The 13,961-nt window shown below is 39.8% G+C and overlaps 1 protein-coding gene across 1 annotated transcript; it reads left to right on the top strand.

Annotated features, from left to right (window-relative positions):
• The first annotated feature begins 266 nt into the window (after positions 1–266).
• Olfr695 (olfactory receptor 695) lies at positions 267–2,880 on the top strand. Its single transcript, NM_146598.2, has 3 exons — positions 267–334; positions 570–732; positions 1,911–2,880. Exon 3 carries the CDS (start codon positions 1,933–1,935, stop codon positions 2,878–2,880), a length of 948 nt encoding a protein of 315 aa, NP_666809.1. The 5' UTR covers positions 267–334; positions 570–732; positions 1,911–1,932.
• The last annotated feature ends 11,081 nt before the right edge of the window (positions 2,881–13,961 follow it).

Raw genomic sequence — 13,961 nt, 5'->3', positions numbered from 1 at the left:
CAAAAGTTTGTGAAAACCAGGTAGTAAATTCCTATAATCTCAATACTTTGAGCCTATGGGAGATGAATCTTAAATGTCAGGCATAAACCTAATGTTTTTAAATCTCATTAAGTGATATTAAACCTCAGGAAAAGCAAGCCAAGATACACCCAAGAGAATTATGCAATTTACTATATCTGAGACCAACATTTCCAAAGGAGACTCTTAAAGTTAGGAAATGAGTCCTTATGAAGCTATGCACAGAGGAAAGCTAAGAGGAGGTCATGGGATGAGAAGACAAAGTAGCTTACTCATGGATAAGGTTCTGGCTTATACTGACCCCAGAGATATTCAGGTGAGTGAGCACAGGGCTTGGATATCTCTTCTAATTTCTGTTTATTCCATTCATCTTTTGTCTCTTTCCTAGAGTGGGAAGCACTGGAAAAGAAAACTGAGTATTCAGACCTAAGAGCCACCTGGAAAGTGACAAAAAGCTAGTGGGGCCTCCTTGATGCCACAAGTAACAGGGAACATTTTCTACTACTTTCTTTCATAACTGATAATAGAAAAACCATCATCTTACTTCACAGGAAACTACTGGAAACACATAAGCTGCCTGGGTGCAACCACCTCCATCTCAGAGCACACTTGCAGAAGAGAGGAAGGAGTACAACTGCCCTGACACCTGACATTGCACAGATCCCTGAAACACTGCAGCAACTTAACCCAATGAACCAATTAACTGCTGTCTAGGTAAACTACATCTGATCTCCCCAACTGTAGTGAGCCAAAGGGAGCCAGCTTCCCTTTAAGCAGCCAAGGGAAGCTGAAGTGGTCAGGCAACTAGATTTCTTAGAACCTGAGATAAGGATATATCTCTCTTATAATTAAATGCATAGCCAGACCTTGGAAACATTGAGCCAAGGAGAAAAGATTCAATGAAAATCTTAAGATCAAAAGATACAAAATCAGATTTCTTGATCTCCATTTCCTTTTTGTCTATTTATATATTTTTAAAATATTAACAAGGATAGAAGGCTTTGTAACTCTGAGAAGGGAAGATGGTGAATCATGGGCATGTATGAAATTGGTGAAAGAACAAAATTTATTTTAAAATTATTATTTAATACTAAATCATGGAATATAGAATTAACTGGGATTGACAGAGATTCTGTGTTATAATCTATACCTGGGTACTTCCTCTCTTGTAGAAATCTTAACATAGATCTATAGACCTTGTGGACGTTGCTAACATTGGATAATGATGAAACCTCCCAAAAAGCCTTCCAATGCAAAGAGATAATTGTTTAACATTTTCATACTATTTAACTATTCAGTTATGAATTGCCAACAGAGGAGCAAATGGAAATGAATGAAATGCCAATATACATATGTCATGCTCAATGACTTGTAGAAACTGAGTTATAAACACATAACTAAAAACATAGATCCTGAAAAAATGAAATATGATAAAAACCCAATATCAGTATTTCACTGAAATCAGTTTAGAGTTTCATATTCAATGTTTTCATTTCAGAAAATGAACTAAAACATTTAGTGCTGTTTTCTAAATATTATACTATAATAAAATATATTAGGATTTTTTTTGACCTTAAGAAAGACATTAAATTTCTGGAAAGATGTTCCAGATTTAATATCCTAGGTTGTAACTTGTGAAATGATCTCTTAATGTTTATACTACCTATTCTGCACATAGATAGATCTTTATGATGATTCAACAAAGAAAGAGAGAGAACTATAACAGAGAGATGGTGAGATGGAGAGAGAGAGAGATGTAAATGAAGAATTAAAGCTATTTGGAAAGTTCCCATGTTGTTAGAGTCATGCTGGGTAGCATAAGTGGCTACTGATATGACCATTGACAAATTGAGTTCATATTAGCAAAACTTCACTAACCACGTGTTTTTTAGACAACTAAGAAGAACACACAGAATGGAAGTCTTCAACTCCACCTTGGGAAGTGGCTTCATCTTGGTAGGAATTCTGAATGACAGTGGTTTTCCAGAAATGCTCTGTGCCATTATCATAGCACTATACTTTTTAGCCTTGACCAGCAATGGACTGCTGCTGCTGGTCATCACCATGGATGCCCGACTCCACATGCCCATGTATCTTCTGCTCTGGCAACTCTCTCTCATGGACCTCCTCCAACCATCAGTTATCATTCCCAAGGCCGTACTAGATTTTCTTCTCAAAGATAACACTATCTCATTTGGGGGATGTGCCTTTCAGATGTTTCTGGCACTGACACTTGGTAGTGCAGAGGACCTCCTTCTGTCCTTTATGGCTTATGACAGGTATGTGGCCATTTGTCATCCTCTGAACTATACAATCCTAATGAGTCAGAAAGTCTGCTATCTCATGATAGCCACCTCATGGATTCTTGCATCTCTCAGTGCTCTAGGATATAGCATGTATACCATGCAGTATCCTTTCTGCAAGTCCAGGCAGATCAGACATCTCTTCTGTGAGATTCCACCCTTGCTGAAGCTGGCCTGTGGTGACACCTCCACATATGAACTCATGGTTTATTTGATGGGTGTGACTTTGCTCTTTCCTGCTCTTGCGGCCATCCTGACCTCCTACTCACTAATTCTGCTTACTGTGCTCCATATGCCCTCAAATGAGGGCAGGAAAAAAGCCCTTGTCACCTGCTCTTCCCATCTGACTGTGGTTGGCATGTGGTATGGGGGTGCTATTTTCATGTATATCCTGCCTAGTTCCTTCCACAGCCCCAAACAAGACAATATCAGCTCAGTTTTCTACATGATTGTCACTCCAGCTCTGAATCCCCTCATCTACAGCCTGAGGAATAATGAGGTTATTGAGGCTTTGAAAAGAGTCCTGGGAAAAAAGTTTTCAGTGCATTCCACATTCTAGGTATTTCTAATAGTTTAGTCCTCCTAAAAATAAAAAGATTTCAACTAAGAATAAAATACTACTGATAAAATCAGGAGAGTAAAAGTGTTGTTTGTTTGATAGATTATGAATGAGATACAACAAACCTTTCAAATATTCTTTGGATATTATGTGGTATTTTATAAAATAAAGTCCACCATACTTCAAATTATTTTCTAGTCTTTAAAAGTTATATATCATTTTCAAATGTAACTGCTTTAGTTAGAGTTTCAAATTGGCCTCACCTTACCACCTGGGCATGGCCCCCGAGATTTCAATTCCTTATTAGACCAAGAACCAGAAAACATAGTTTCACACAGGTAGCACATGTATTAATTGAAAAAGATTCTTCAGATTTGCTTAAATGTTAAACTAACTAATCTTGGCCAAAAATGTAATATTAAAGTGACTGTTTTACTTAAGAAGTTTGCTTCATGTTCATTCTTTCTCTCTTTCCAAGTATCCATATTCATGGAGATTTCTTTGATTTAATGAATGATCTTAAATTCTCCTCTCCTCTCTTCTTCTCTCCTTTCCTCATCACCCTCTCTTCTCCAATTCCCCTCCACTCTCTTATACAATTTCCCTTCATCTTTTCTCTTTTCTCTTTTCTTTCCTTTTCTTTTTTCAGTGATGTGAATTGAACACTTACCATTCTAGCCTGTGAATAATGCAAGCAGACAGTATTTGTCCAACACTCCTAACATAGTAAAATATCTCAACATCCACAAAGAATCCATATATTTACTATTATCCTAGATATAGGCATTTAATAATCTGTACATCTCAAAATATCCTATAGTACTCCACATGCCCACATTTTATAGCTTTTGTGTTGAACTGAAACATGAGACAGGATGGTAATCAGAAGTACAATCATCAGTGAATGCTCTCATGGATATGGGGAAAGGAACATTATATTGGTAGGAGTATAAATATCACAGCTGCTTTAGAAAACAGAAGATTCTCAAAAATAAAAACCCTATAAATAGATCAATAAAGAATTTGAAGAGAAAATAAATTTAAATTTGAAAAATAGGATTAAGGGGAATATGTTGTTCTTCTTAATGTAAATATGTAGTACTATATGGTTGGTATTGCTGTTTGTAGCAACTGATTCTTTCCTGTTTGTGTTAACAAAAAGAAAATGTTATAACCCATCTAATAGAGCACTAAACAAAGTTCTTATTAAGTGAACTCATAGAAGGTGAAAATAAAACAGTGTTTAAAACGGACTGGGGAGAGTTGTAGGTGAGGGAGAGGAAAGCTGAATATTAGCATAGAGATTATGCATGATTACTGAACAGGAGGCTGGACGTAGATCGCTATACTATTTAGTGCATTCATTCCATAAGCCAGAAGAAAGAATTTAGGAAGTATTCATCATAATCAACAAACATTTGAGGAGATAAACACATTAATATGATTTGAATAGTATAGAAGGAATACAGGTACAGAAACATACTAAGATATAAATGTGGGTTTGCTTTCTATGTTAACAGTTAAAATAAATAAAAATAAGTTTTCAGGGAAAATAGAAATTACTATCTTAGAAGTAAGTAGTATGAGTAAAATCTCGCACTCATTTAGATGAATTTCCCTCCATTTTTGCTGCGGTCACTCACTTTACTAAGCTGATATGTTCATGAAGAAGTTTGTTCACCTTCTGACACACAGTAAGATCCTTGTGTTCTATGGTGGTCAAAGAGAGTGCTGTTGAAGAGCATAGGGAAGAGTTTGGAGGGAAGGCAATGGGAAAGAAATTTGATCAAAATGTGTTATATTAATGCATGAAATTCTCATTAAAAAGTATAAAAACAGTAAAAATTAAAAGCCAAGAAAACCTATATATCACAAGGTGATTGTGTTTTCTTCTAATGGTATTTTACTGTTAGGAAATTACTTATCAATAGCTTTCTGGAAGAAAAAAATTATGTTTTTTAGAAATATTGTTTATCTTAATGAAGCTGGTACAATGTCCCTTGAAAACCCATGTTCTGGGTTGAGAAGCAAAAACAGGAACAAAGGAAAATAGTGTCTGTGGTGTATACTTCTGCATTGTTGCGGGCCAACCAACAGCTCGTGAGGAAAGGTTCAACTGAGATGGCAGCTCGGGCTGAAAGAGAGGAACTAAATGGACGAAAGAAAGAATGGAGCCAAGTAAAAACGGACTCTGATCAAAGCTCAATTTTACTATTCCAACATGCAGTTTAAGAAAGAGGGGAAGGGGGCTGATTCCCGCCAAATAGTCCTGGGGTCCAGTAGCAGGGTGACCACATGTATGGCTTCGAACAGCAAAGCAGCAGGTTCCAGCAGTGGGCGTGGCAGAACGATTGAGTGGCAAGCTCCATCCAGGTGTAAACAGTGGAACCATTAGGGCTGGGGGACGGGAGGCTACACTGCATAAGTAACTTTATTCTTAACTGCTGATTGTAGGATGTTCCAGGGAAGACTATTAAATTTTAGGAAATATCACATCATGTACATTCAAAAATGTTATCAACCTATCTTGGGGGTAGTGGCTATCTATAGTTCCGTTAAACCCTGTTTGTGCAAACAACCAATCTGTACTATGCTGTTTCAGCCAAGTGTCCTGAATACACTGTAAGGCTGAACAATAATATCTGGCTCTTTGTTGAAATAAGTTAATGCCTGCTTCTTTCCAGTTATTATCATCTGGGCCACTGCTTCATGATATGGCAAGATATTACTTTTAGGAGAAATCCTCGAATGTATCCACATTATAGGGAACTTCTGCCATAGCAGTCCCGTAGGCACATGAGTCATATTAAAATTTAACAGGTGCATTAAACTCAAGAGAACGAAGACCAAAGTGTGGACACTTTGCCCCTTCTTAGAATAGGAAACAAAACACCCATGGAAGGAGTTACAGAGACAAAATTTGGAAGTGTGACGAAAGGATAGACCATCTAGTGATTGCCATATCCAGAGATCCATCCCATGATCAGTTTCCAAACACTGACACCATTGCATACACTAGCAAGATTTTGCTGAAAGGACCCAGATATAGCTGTCTCTTGTGAGACTATGCCAGGGCCTAGCAAACACAGAAGTGGATGCTCACAGTCAGCTATTGAATGGACCACAGGGCCCCCAATGGAGGAACTAGAGAAAGCACCCAAGGAACTAAAGGGAACTGCAACCCTATAGGTGGAACAACAATATGAACTAACCAGTACCCCAGAGCTCTTGTCTCTAGCTGCATATGTATCAAAAGATGGCCTAATAGGCCATCAATTGAAAGAGAGGCCCATTGGACTTGCAAACTTTATATGCCCCAGTACAGGGGAACTCCAGGGCCAAAAAGGGGGAGTGGGTGGGTAGGGGAGTTGGGGGGTGGGTATGGGGGACTTTTGGTATAGCATTGGAAATGTAAATGAGCTAAATACCTAATAAAAAATGGAAAAAAATTAACAGATGCAACGGCAAGGAGTAATCTATATAAGTGACAAACTGCTCTTCAATAGCTTTTTCCACTTGCTGTAAGGCCAGCAATCCTTCTGAGGTTATGGATCTAGGGGAAGTAGGATCAGAACTCCCTTTAAGAATATCAAATAAAGGTTTCAACTCCCCTGTAGTAAGCTTTAAATAGGGGCGAAGCCAATTAATATCACCTAACAATTTTTGAAAGTCATTTAAGGTCCTTAAGTTATCTTTACGAATAACAATCTTCTGGGGAAAAACAGCTTGATCAGTGAGTCTAAAACCCAAATAATTATAAGGATCCTGAGTTTGTATCTTTTCAGAAGCAATTTGCAATCCCTTATCAGCTAAGGCTTTTTGTAAGTCTTTGTAACACAAAAGCAAATTTTGGGGGTCCTTTCCTGCCATCAAGATATCATCTGTGAAATGAATGATGTAAATATGTGGCCACTGTTGCCTAACAGGCTGAATGGCTTGTTCCACAAACCTTTGGCCTAAGGTGGGACTATTAGCCATCCCCTGTGGGAGAACTGTCCATTGATATCTTTTCATGGGTTCCTTGAAATTTATAGAAGGAACACTAAAAGCAAATCTTTCACAATCCTTTGGATGCAAAGGGATGGTAAAGAAACAATCTTTCAAATCTATAACAATCTCATAATATCCCTTAGGAATGGCTACTGGGGAGGGGAGCCCTGGTTGTAAAGTTCCCATAAGTACCATGGTTTCATTAACTTTTCTTAAATCTTGTGTCTCCATTTACCCGATTTCTTCCTGATAATGAAAATGAGTGTATTCCAAGGAGAATGAGACTCCACCAAATGTCCTGATTCTAACTGCTCTGCATTAGCAAAGAAGCGGCCTCAATTTTCTCGTTAGGTAAAGACCACTGATATACCCACACCGGAATATCATTAAGCCATTGGATTTTTTCCAGCGTGGGATGCAGGCAAGATAGTGGCCGCTACTGAAAATACTTTAAACCTCTTGTGTTAGAGTGAGGTTTAAGATCCTCAAAAGTCTTAATTCCCTGTCCCTTCTTATTTAGTTCACAACCAGGCAGGGGTCCCTGCCTGAATGTCTGCTCAGTCACCATCTCCTTAGAACTGTACATAATAACGTCCATCTGTGACAACAGACCTCTTCCCCACAGAGTTACGGGCAAATTTGACATAACATACGCCTGAATTTTTCCTGATTTCCCATCCCCATCTCTCCAGGTTAGCAATTTGGAACTATGTTTTGGGTGACTAGCGTACCCAATTCCTTGAAGGTGAGTTAAGGAATCAGTCAAGGGCCAGTTTGAGGGCCAGTCCTGCCCTCTTATAATCGCCCCGGTATCTATTAATCCTTCAAAGCTTTTACCACCAATTTAAGGTTAGGTCTCTGATTAGTGAGAGATTGCACCCAATTTGCACCCAATGTACACCAGAGGAGTCAAAGTTATTTTGTCCTCTCTCATTTTTAAAGAATTTATACAGTGACTGGCATAAAAAGGATCAAAGTAAGTTGAGCAATTCTCTGATTAGTGGGTACAGTTATAACACCATGAGGGGAAGCATCAATGATTTTAATTTCTCCCTCATAATCATTATTTATAACACCTGGATAAATCTGCAGGCCTTTCACAATAGAACTGCTTCATCCTAAAAGAAAACCACAGGTTTCTACAGGTAGCGGTCCAAAGATTCTGGTAGGCAGAGTTTGGACTCCCATTTCTGGGGTTAATTCTGTGTGGATGGTGGAATAGAGGTCCAGTCTTGGATTTCCTGGGTTTGACCTGACAAGCTCAAGAACTGATCTTGTTGGCTGGGTAGCAGATTTATAGCCCCATAAGCTGTTTTCGTTGAGTAACTCCGGGTCTGGGGCTGACCCCTTTCCTCATTTCCCGGCACCGGGCAGCTCAAAACCCCTGGTTTAGACTTACATTCTCTTGCCCAGTGGCGGCCCTTCAAGTACTGGGGACAAATTCCTAAGACACGGCCTGTTTGTCTAACCTTGGCACCCTTGTTCTTAGGACAATTACTTTTAAAATGATCCAAACTTCCACATTTAAAGCATGCATTATTCCCTCGTTTCCATGAGAACATTGCTTGCACATGACATCTCACAGGAAGGCCAGATGTCTGCACAAAGACGGACTTATCCCGCCAAATCTGTCTGGCCCTTATGCGGTTGAATTGCAGCACGGCACATTGTGTTAGCATTCTCATAAGCCAATTGCATAATGAAAGGACTTCCCATGTCCGGACTTCCCGTGTCTGAACTTCCAAGGATTCTACTAGCTGAAATCAATAGCCTGTCCACAAAGTTCTGATATGGCTCATCAGAACTCTGCCAAATGTTAGCTAAACTTCCATCATTATCTCCTTTGACTGGTAACCGTCCCCAAGCACGGCATGCAGCTGTCGCAATTTGTGTGTACACTGCAATGGGAAAATCAATCTGATTTGTCTGTCCCTCATATGGACCCTCTCCTAAAAGCATGTTGTTATCCCAGTCTAAATTACCAGCCTGAGCATTAAAAGCGGCAGTTTTCTTACTGGCGTCTCGCCATTCAAAATCCCAAAGCAAAAAATCTCCTCCTGACAGGGTAGCCTTACAAAGAGTCTTCCAATCTAAGGGAGTTAAGTGTGACTCCACGACTGTGTCCAGTAACGCTTGAGTGAATGGGGCTGAAGGGCCATATTGCACAATGGCCGTTTTTATCTCTTTTATCAACTTGAAATCCAAAAGTCTGGTAATGTCTGGCCCTAGTATCTTGCTGATCAACTACCTCGACCACAGGAAAGGCTAGCTCCCACGAGCCTGACGCACAGCTCTTTCTAGCAGCACCTGGTGAACTTCAGAAGAGTTACTCCTCTCTGCTTCTGACATCTTTTTTAGCTCCTGAAGCTCATTAGTCAGCCTCTGAAGCTTAATTTCAAAGTCCAATTTGCTTAGTCGTGTGTCCCTATGAGTAGCACCTCCCGAGGTGGGGACCATAGGTGGAGTGGGAGATTCACAAGAGAACCAATTCTCATTAAAATAATGGGCAGCTCCTCTATCTGAGTGATTTTTGTTAGAAATCAGTTCATCATCAGAGTTTCCACATTTATCAATTTTTGAGTTAAGAGGATCTTTTTCTGAGGAGGTCCTCTCTGATAGGCACTCCTCCTGAGATTCTACAAGCTCTGCCTGGGAACAATTTAACCCTGGAGAAGTGGCATCTTTTATAGCATCATTTACGAGCGCCCAGAGGCCTAAGGTAAAATTATCTACCTGAAAGATTTTTAAGGCCTCACCAACTTTCTCCCAGTTTCCACAGTTTACTCTTTCTTCTTCCTTGAACCATGGGCAACAGCTATCTATCCTACCTAAAAAAATTCTTACCAATTGTACTTCAAGCCTTACTCATCTGGCCTGAAACAGCTCCTGAAAACTAAGGACAACCGCCTGATCCATAACTTTAAACCCTACCTTTTCCCACCTGAAACAGCTTCCTAAAAGCTGCGGACAACCGCCTGATTCCAGTTTCTATTTCCGATTAACACGCTGCTGACCAAAGCAGAACCAGCATTGGGTTAGCACCGATTCAAGTTTAGTTTGTATCCTACCGCACCCTCAGCAACACTCTACAAAAATAAAATTTTAAGCTAGTGCTAGCATATGTACCTGTTCGCTGCTCCGGTGCCCGATATGAAGACCCTTTGCCTTTCCCGTGGAGCTCCACACGGACAGTGTTCTCTCAGTGTTAATCACGCCAAACTGTTGCGGGCCAATCAGCAGCTGGAAAGGAAAGGTTCAACTGAGATGGCAGCTCAGGCTGAAAGAGAGGAACTAAAGGGACGGAAGAAAGAATGGAGCCAAGTCAAAACCAACTCTAATCAGAGCTCAATTTTACTTTCAACATGCAGTTTATGAAGGAGGGGAAGGGGGGAGCGATTCTCGCCAAATAGTCCTGGAGTCCAGTAGCAGGGTGACCACGTGTATGGCTCCGAACAGCAAAGCAGCAGGTTCCAGCAGTGGGCGTGGCAGAACGATTGAGTGGCAAGCTCCATCCAAGTGTAAACAGTGGAACCATTAAGTCTGGGGGAGGGGAGGCTACACTGCATAAGTAACTTTATTCTTAACTGCTGATTGTAGGATGTTCCAGGGAAATTGGCTTTTTTCTGTTTTTTATTAGATATTTCTTTATTTACATTTCATATGTTATTCCCTTTCCAGTTCTCTCCTCTAGAAAACCCGAGCCCATCTCCCCTACCTCTATAAGTGTGCTCATCCACCTACCCACTTCTGTCTCCCTGCCTTGGCATTCCCCTACACGGGGGCATCAAACCCCCTCATGCCCAAGGGCTGCTCCTCCCACTGATGTCCAACAAGGACATCTGCTGTCACATATGTGACCAGAGCCACGGGTCCTTCTGTGTGTACTCTTTGGTTGGTGGTCTAGTCCCTGGGAGCACGGGGGGTCTGGCCTGTTAACATTGTTGATCATCACATGGGGCTGCAAACCCTCTCAGCTCCTTCAGTCCCTTTCCCAACTTTTTCATTGAGGACTCCCCACCCACTCCAATGGTTGGCTGCAAGCATTCACTTCTGTATTTGTCAAACTCTGACAGAGATTTCAGGATACAGTCATATCAGGCTCCTGACACCAAGCAATTCCCAGCATCCATATCGGCATCCCAGTTTGACAATGGGACAGATCCCTGGGTGGGACAGTCTCTGGACGGCCTTTCCTTCAGTCTCTGCTCCACACTTTTTCTCCATATTTACTCCTATGAGAATTTTGTTCCTCCTGCTAAGAAGCACTAAAGCATCCACACTTTGGTCTTTCTTCTTATTGAGCTTCATATGGACTTATTGAGCTTCATATAAATTGTATCTTGGGTATTCCAAAATCTTAGGGGAATATCCACTTATGTCAGTGAGTGCATACTGTGTGTGTTCTTTTGTAATTGGGTTTCCTCACTCAGGATGATATTTTCAAGTTCCATCCATTTGCCTAAGAATTTCATGAAGTCATTGGTTTTAATATCTGAGTAGTACTCCATTGGGCAAATGTAGCACATTTTCTGTATCCATTCCTCTGTTGAGGGATATCTGGGTTCTTTCCAGCTTCTGGCTATTATAAATAAGGCTGCTAAGAAAATAGTGGAACATGTGTCCTTATTACATATTGGAGCATTTTCTGGTTATATGCCCAGGAGTGGTATAGCTGGGTCCTCAGGTTGTACTATGTCTAAGTTTCCGAAGAATTGCCAGACTGATTTCCACAGTGGTTGTACCAGCTTGCAATCCCACCAACAATGGAGGAGTGTTCCTCTTTCTCACATCCTTGCCAGCCAATGCTGTCACCTGAGTTTTGGATCTTAGCCATTCTGACTGGTGTGAGGTAGAATCTCAGGGTTGTTTTGATTTACATTTTGCTGATGACTAAGGAGGATGTTGAACATTTCTTTTTTTTTTTTTTTTTCTTTTCTTTTCTTTTTCATTCCTTTTTCTTTTCTTTCTTTTTTTTTTTTTTGTTTGTTTTTTTGGGTTTTTGTTTTTTTGGTTTTTTTCAAGACAGGGTTTCTCTGTATAGCCCTGGCTGTCCTGGAACTCACTTTGTAGATCAGGCTGGCCTCGAACTCAGAAATTCACCTGCCTCTGCCTCCCAAGTGCTGGGATTAAAGGCAGGTGCCAGCACTGCCCAGCTGAGCATTTCTTTAGGTGCTTCTCAGTCATTCGGTATTCCTCAGTTGAAAATTCTTTGTTTAGCTCTGTACCCCATTTTTAATAGCATTATTTGGTTTTCTGCAGTCTAACTTCTTGAGTTATTTGTATATATTTGATATTAGCCCTCTATGGGATATAGGATTAGTAAAGATCTTTTCCCAATCTTTTGGTTGCATTTTTGTCCTATTGACAGTGTCCTTTGGCTTACAGAAGATTTGAATTTTTTGATGTTCCATTTGTTGATTCTTTTTTGGTTGTTGTTGTTGTTGTTGTTTTGGTTTGGTTTAGTTTTTTGAGACAAGGTTTCTCTCTTTATTCCTGCCTGTCCTGGAACTTACTCTGTAGACCAGACTGGCCTGGAACTCAGAAATCTGCCTGCTTCTGCCTCCCAAGTGCTGGGATTAAAGGCATGCACCACCACTGCACGGGTCATTTGTCAATTCTTGATCTTAGAGCATAAGCCATTGGTGTCTTGTGAAAGAAATTTTCCCCTGTGAAAATGTGTTTGAAGCTTTTCCTCAATTTCCCTTCTATTAGATTCAGTGTATCTGGTTTTATGTGAGGTCCTTGATCCACTTGGATATTAGCTTTGTACAGGGATATAAAAATGGATCAATTTCCATGCTTCTACTTGTTGACCACCAGTTGAACTAGCACAATTTATTGAAAATGCTGTCATTTTTCCACTGGATGATTTTAGCTCCTTTGTCAAAGAACAAGTGACCATAATAATTTGAAGAGTATTGGTCTTAGGTCTTCTTTGAAGGTATGATAGAATTCTGCACTAAGCCCAAGTGGTCCTGGGCTTTTTTTGTTTGGGTACCTTTTCGTGACTGCTTTTATTTCATTAGGGTTTATGGGAAGGTTTAGATGGTTTATCTGATCCTGATTTATCTTTGATGCCCAATATCTGTCTAGAAAATTGTCCATTTCATCCAGATTTTCCAGTTTTGTTGGGTATAGGATTTTAGAGCAGGATCTGATGATTTTTTTTTTAATTTCCTCTGTTTCTGTTGTTATGTCTCCCTTTTCATTTCTGATTTTGTTAAGTTGGTTGATTTTGATGATTTGTCTCCATCATGCCCTCTGGTTAGTGTGGTTAAGGGTTTATATATCTTGATTATTTTCTCAAAAACCAGCTCCAGGTTTTGTAGCTTCTTTGTATAGTTCTTTTTGTTTCTCCTTGGTTGATTTCAGCCCTGAGTTTGATTATTTCCTGCCATCTAGTCCTCTTGGGTATATTTGCTTCTTTATGTTTTAGAGCTATCATGTGTGGTAGTAAGCTGCTTATATATACTCTCTCCAGTTTCTTTTTGGAGGTATTTAGAGGTATGAGTTTTCTTCTTAGCACTGCTTTCATTGTGTCTAATAAGTTTTGGTATGTTGTGGTTTCTTTTTCATTAAATTCTAAAAAGTCTTCAATTTCTTTATTTCTTCCTTGACCAAGTTATCATTGAGTAGGGCATTCCATGTATATGGGGGCTTTCTATTGTTTTTTGTTGTTATTGAAAGTCAGTCTTAGTCTGTGGTGATCTGATAGGATGCATGAGATAATTTCAATCTTCTTATATCTGTTGAGACCTGTTTCATAACTGACTACATGGTCAATTTTTGAGAAGGTATCATGAGGTGCTGAGAAGAAGATAATTATTTTGTTTTAGGATGAAATGTTCTATAAATATCAGTTGGATCCATTTGATCCAGAGCTTCAGTTAGTTTCACTGCATCTGTGATTATTTTTGGTTTCCATGATCTGTCCATTGAAGAGAGTATGGTGCTGAAGTTTCCCTCTATTTTTGTGTGAGGTGCCATGTGTGCTTTAAGCTTTAGTAAATTTACTTTTATGAATGTGGGTGTCCTTGCATTTGGAGCATAGATTTTCTTGGTAGATTTTTTTTTTCCTCTGACGGGTATGA

The sequence above is a fragment of the Mus musculus genome, chromosome 7 (genome assembly GCF_000001635.26).
Source record: "Mus musculus strain C57BL/6J chromosome 7, GRCm38.p6 C57BL/6J".
Taxonomy (NCBI): Eukaryota; Metazoa; Chordata; class Mammalia; order Rodentia; family Muridae; genus Mus; species Mus musculus.
Note: the sequence above shows the minus strand (reverse complement) of the source record. Positions and strands in the feature narration are given on the sequence as shown.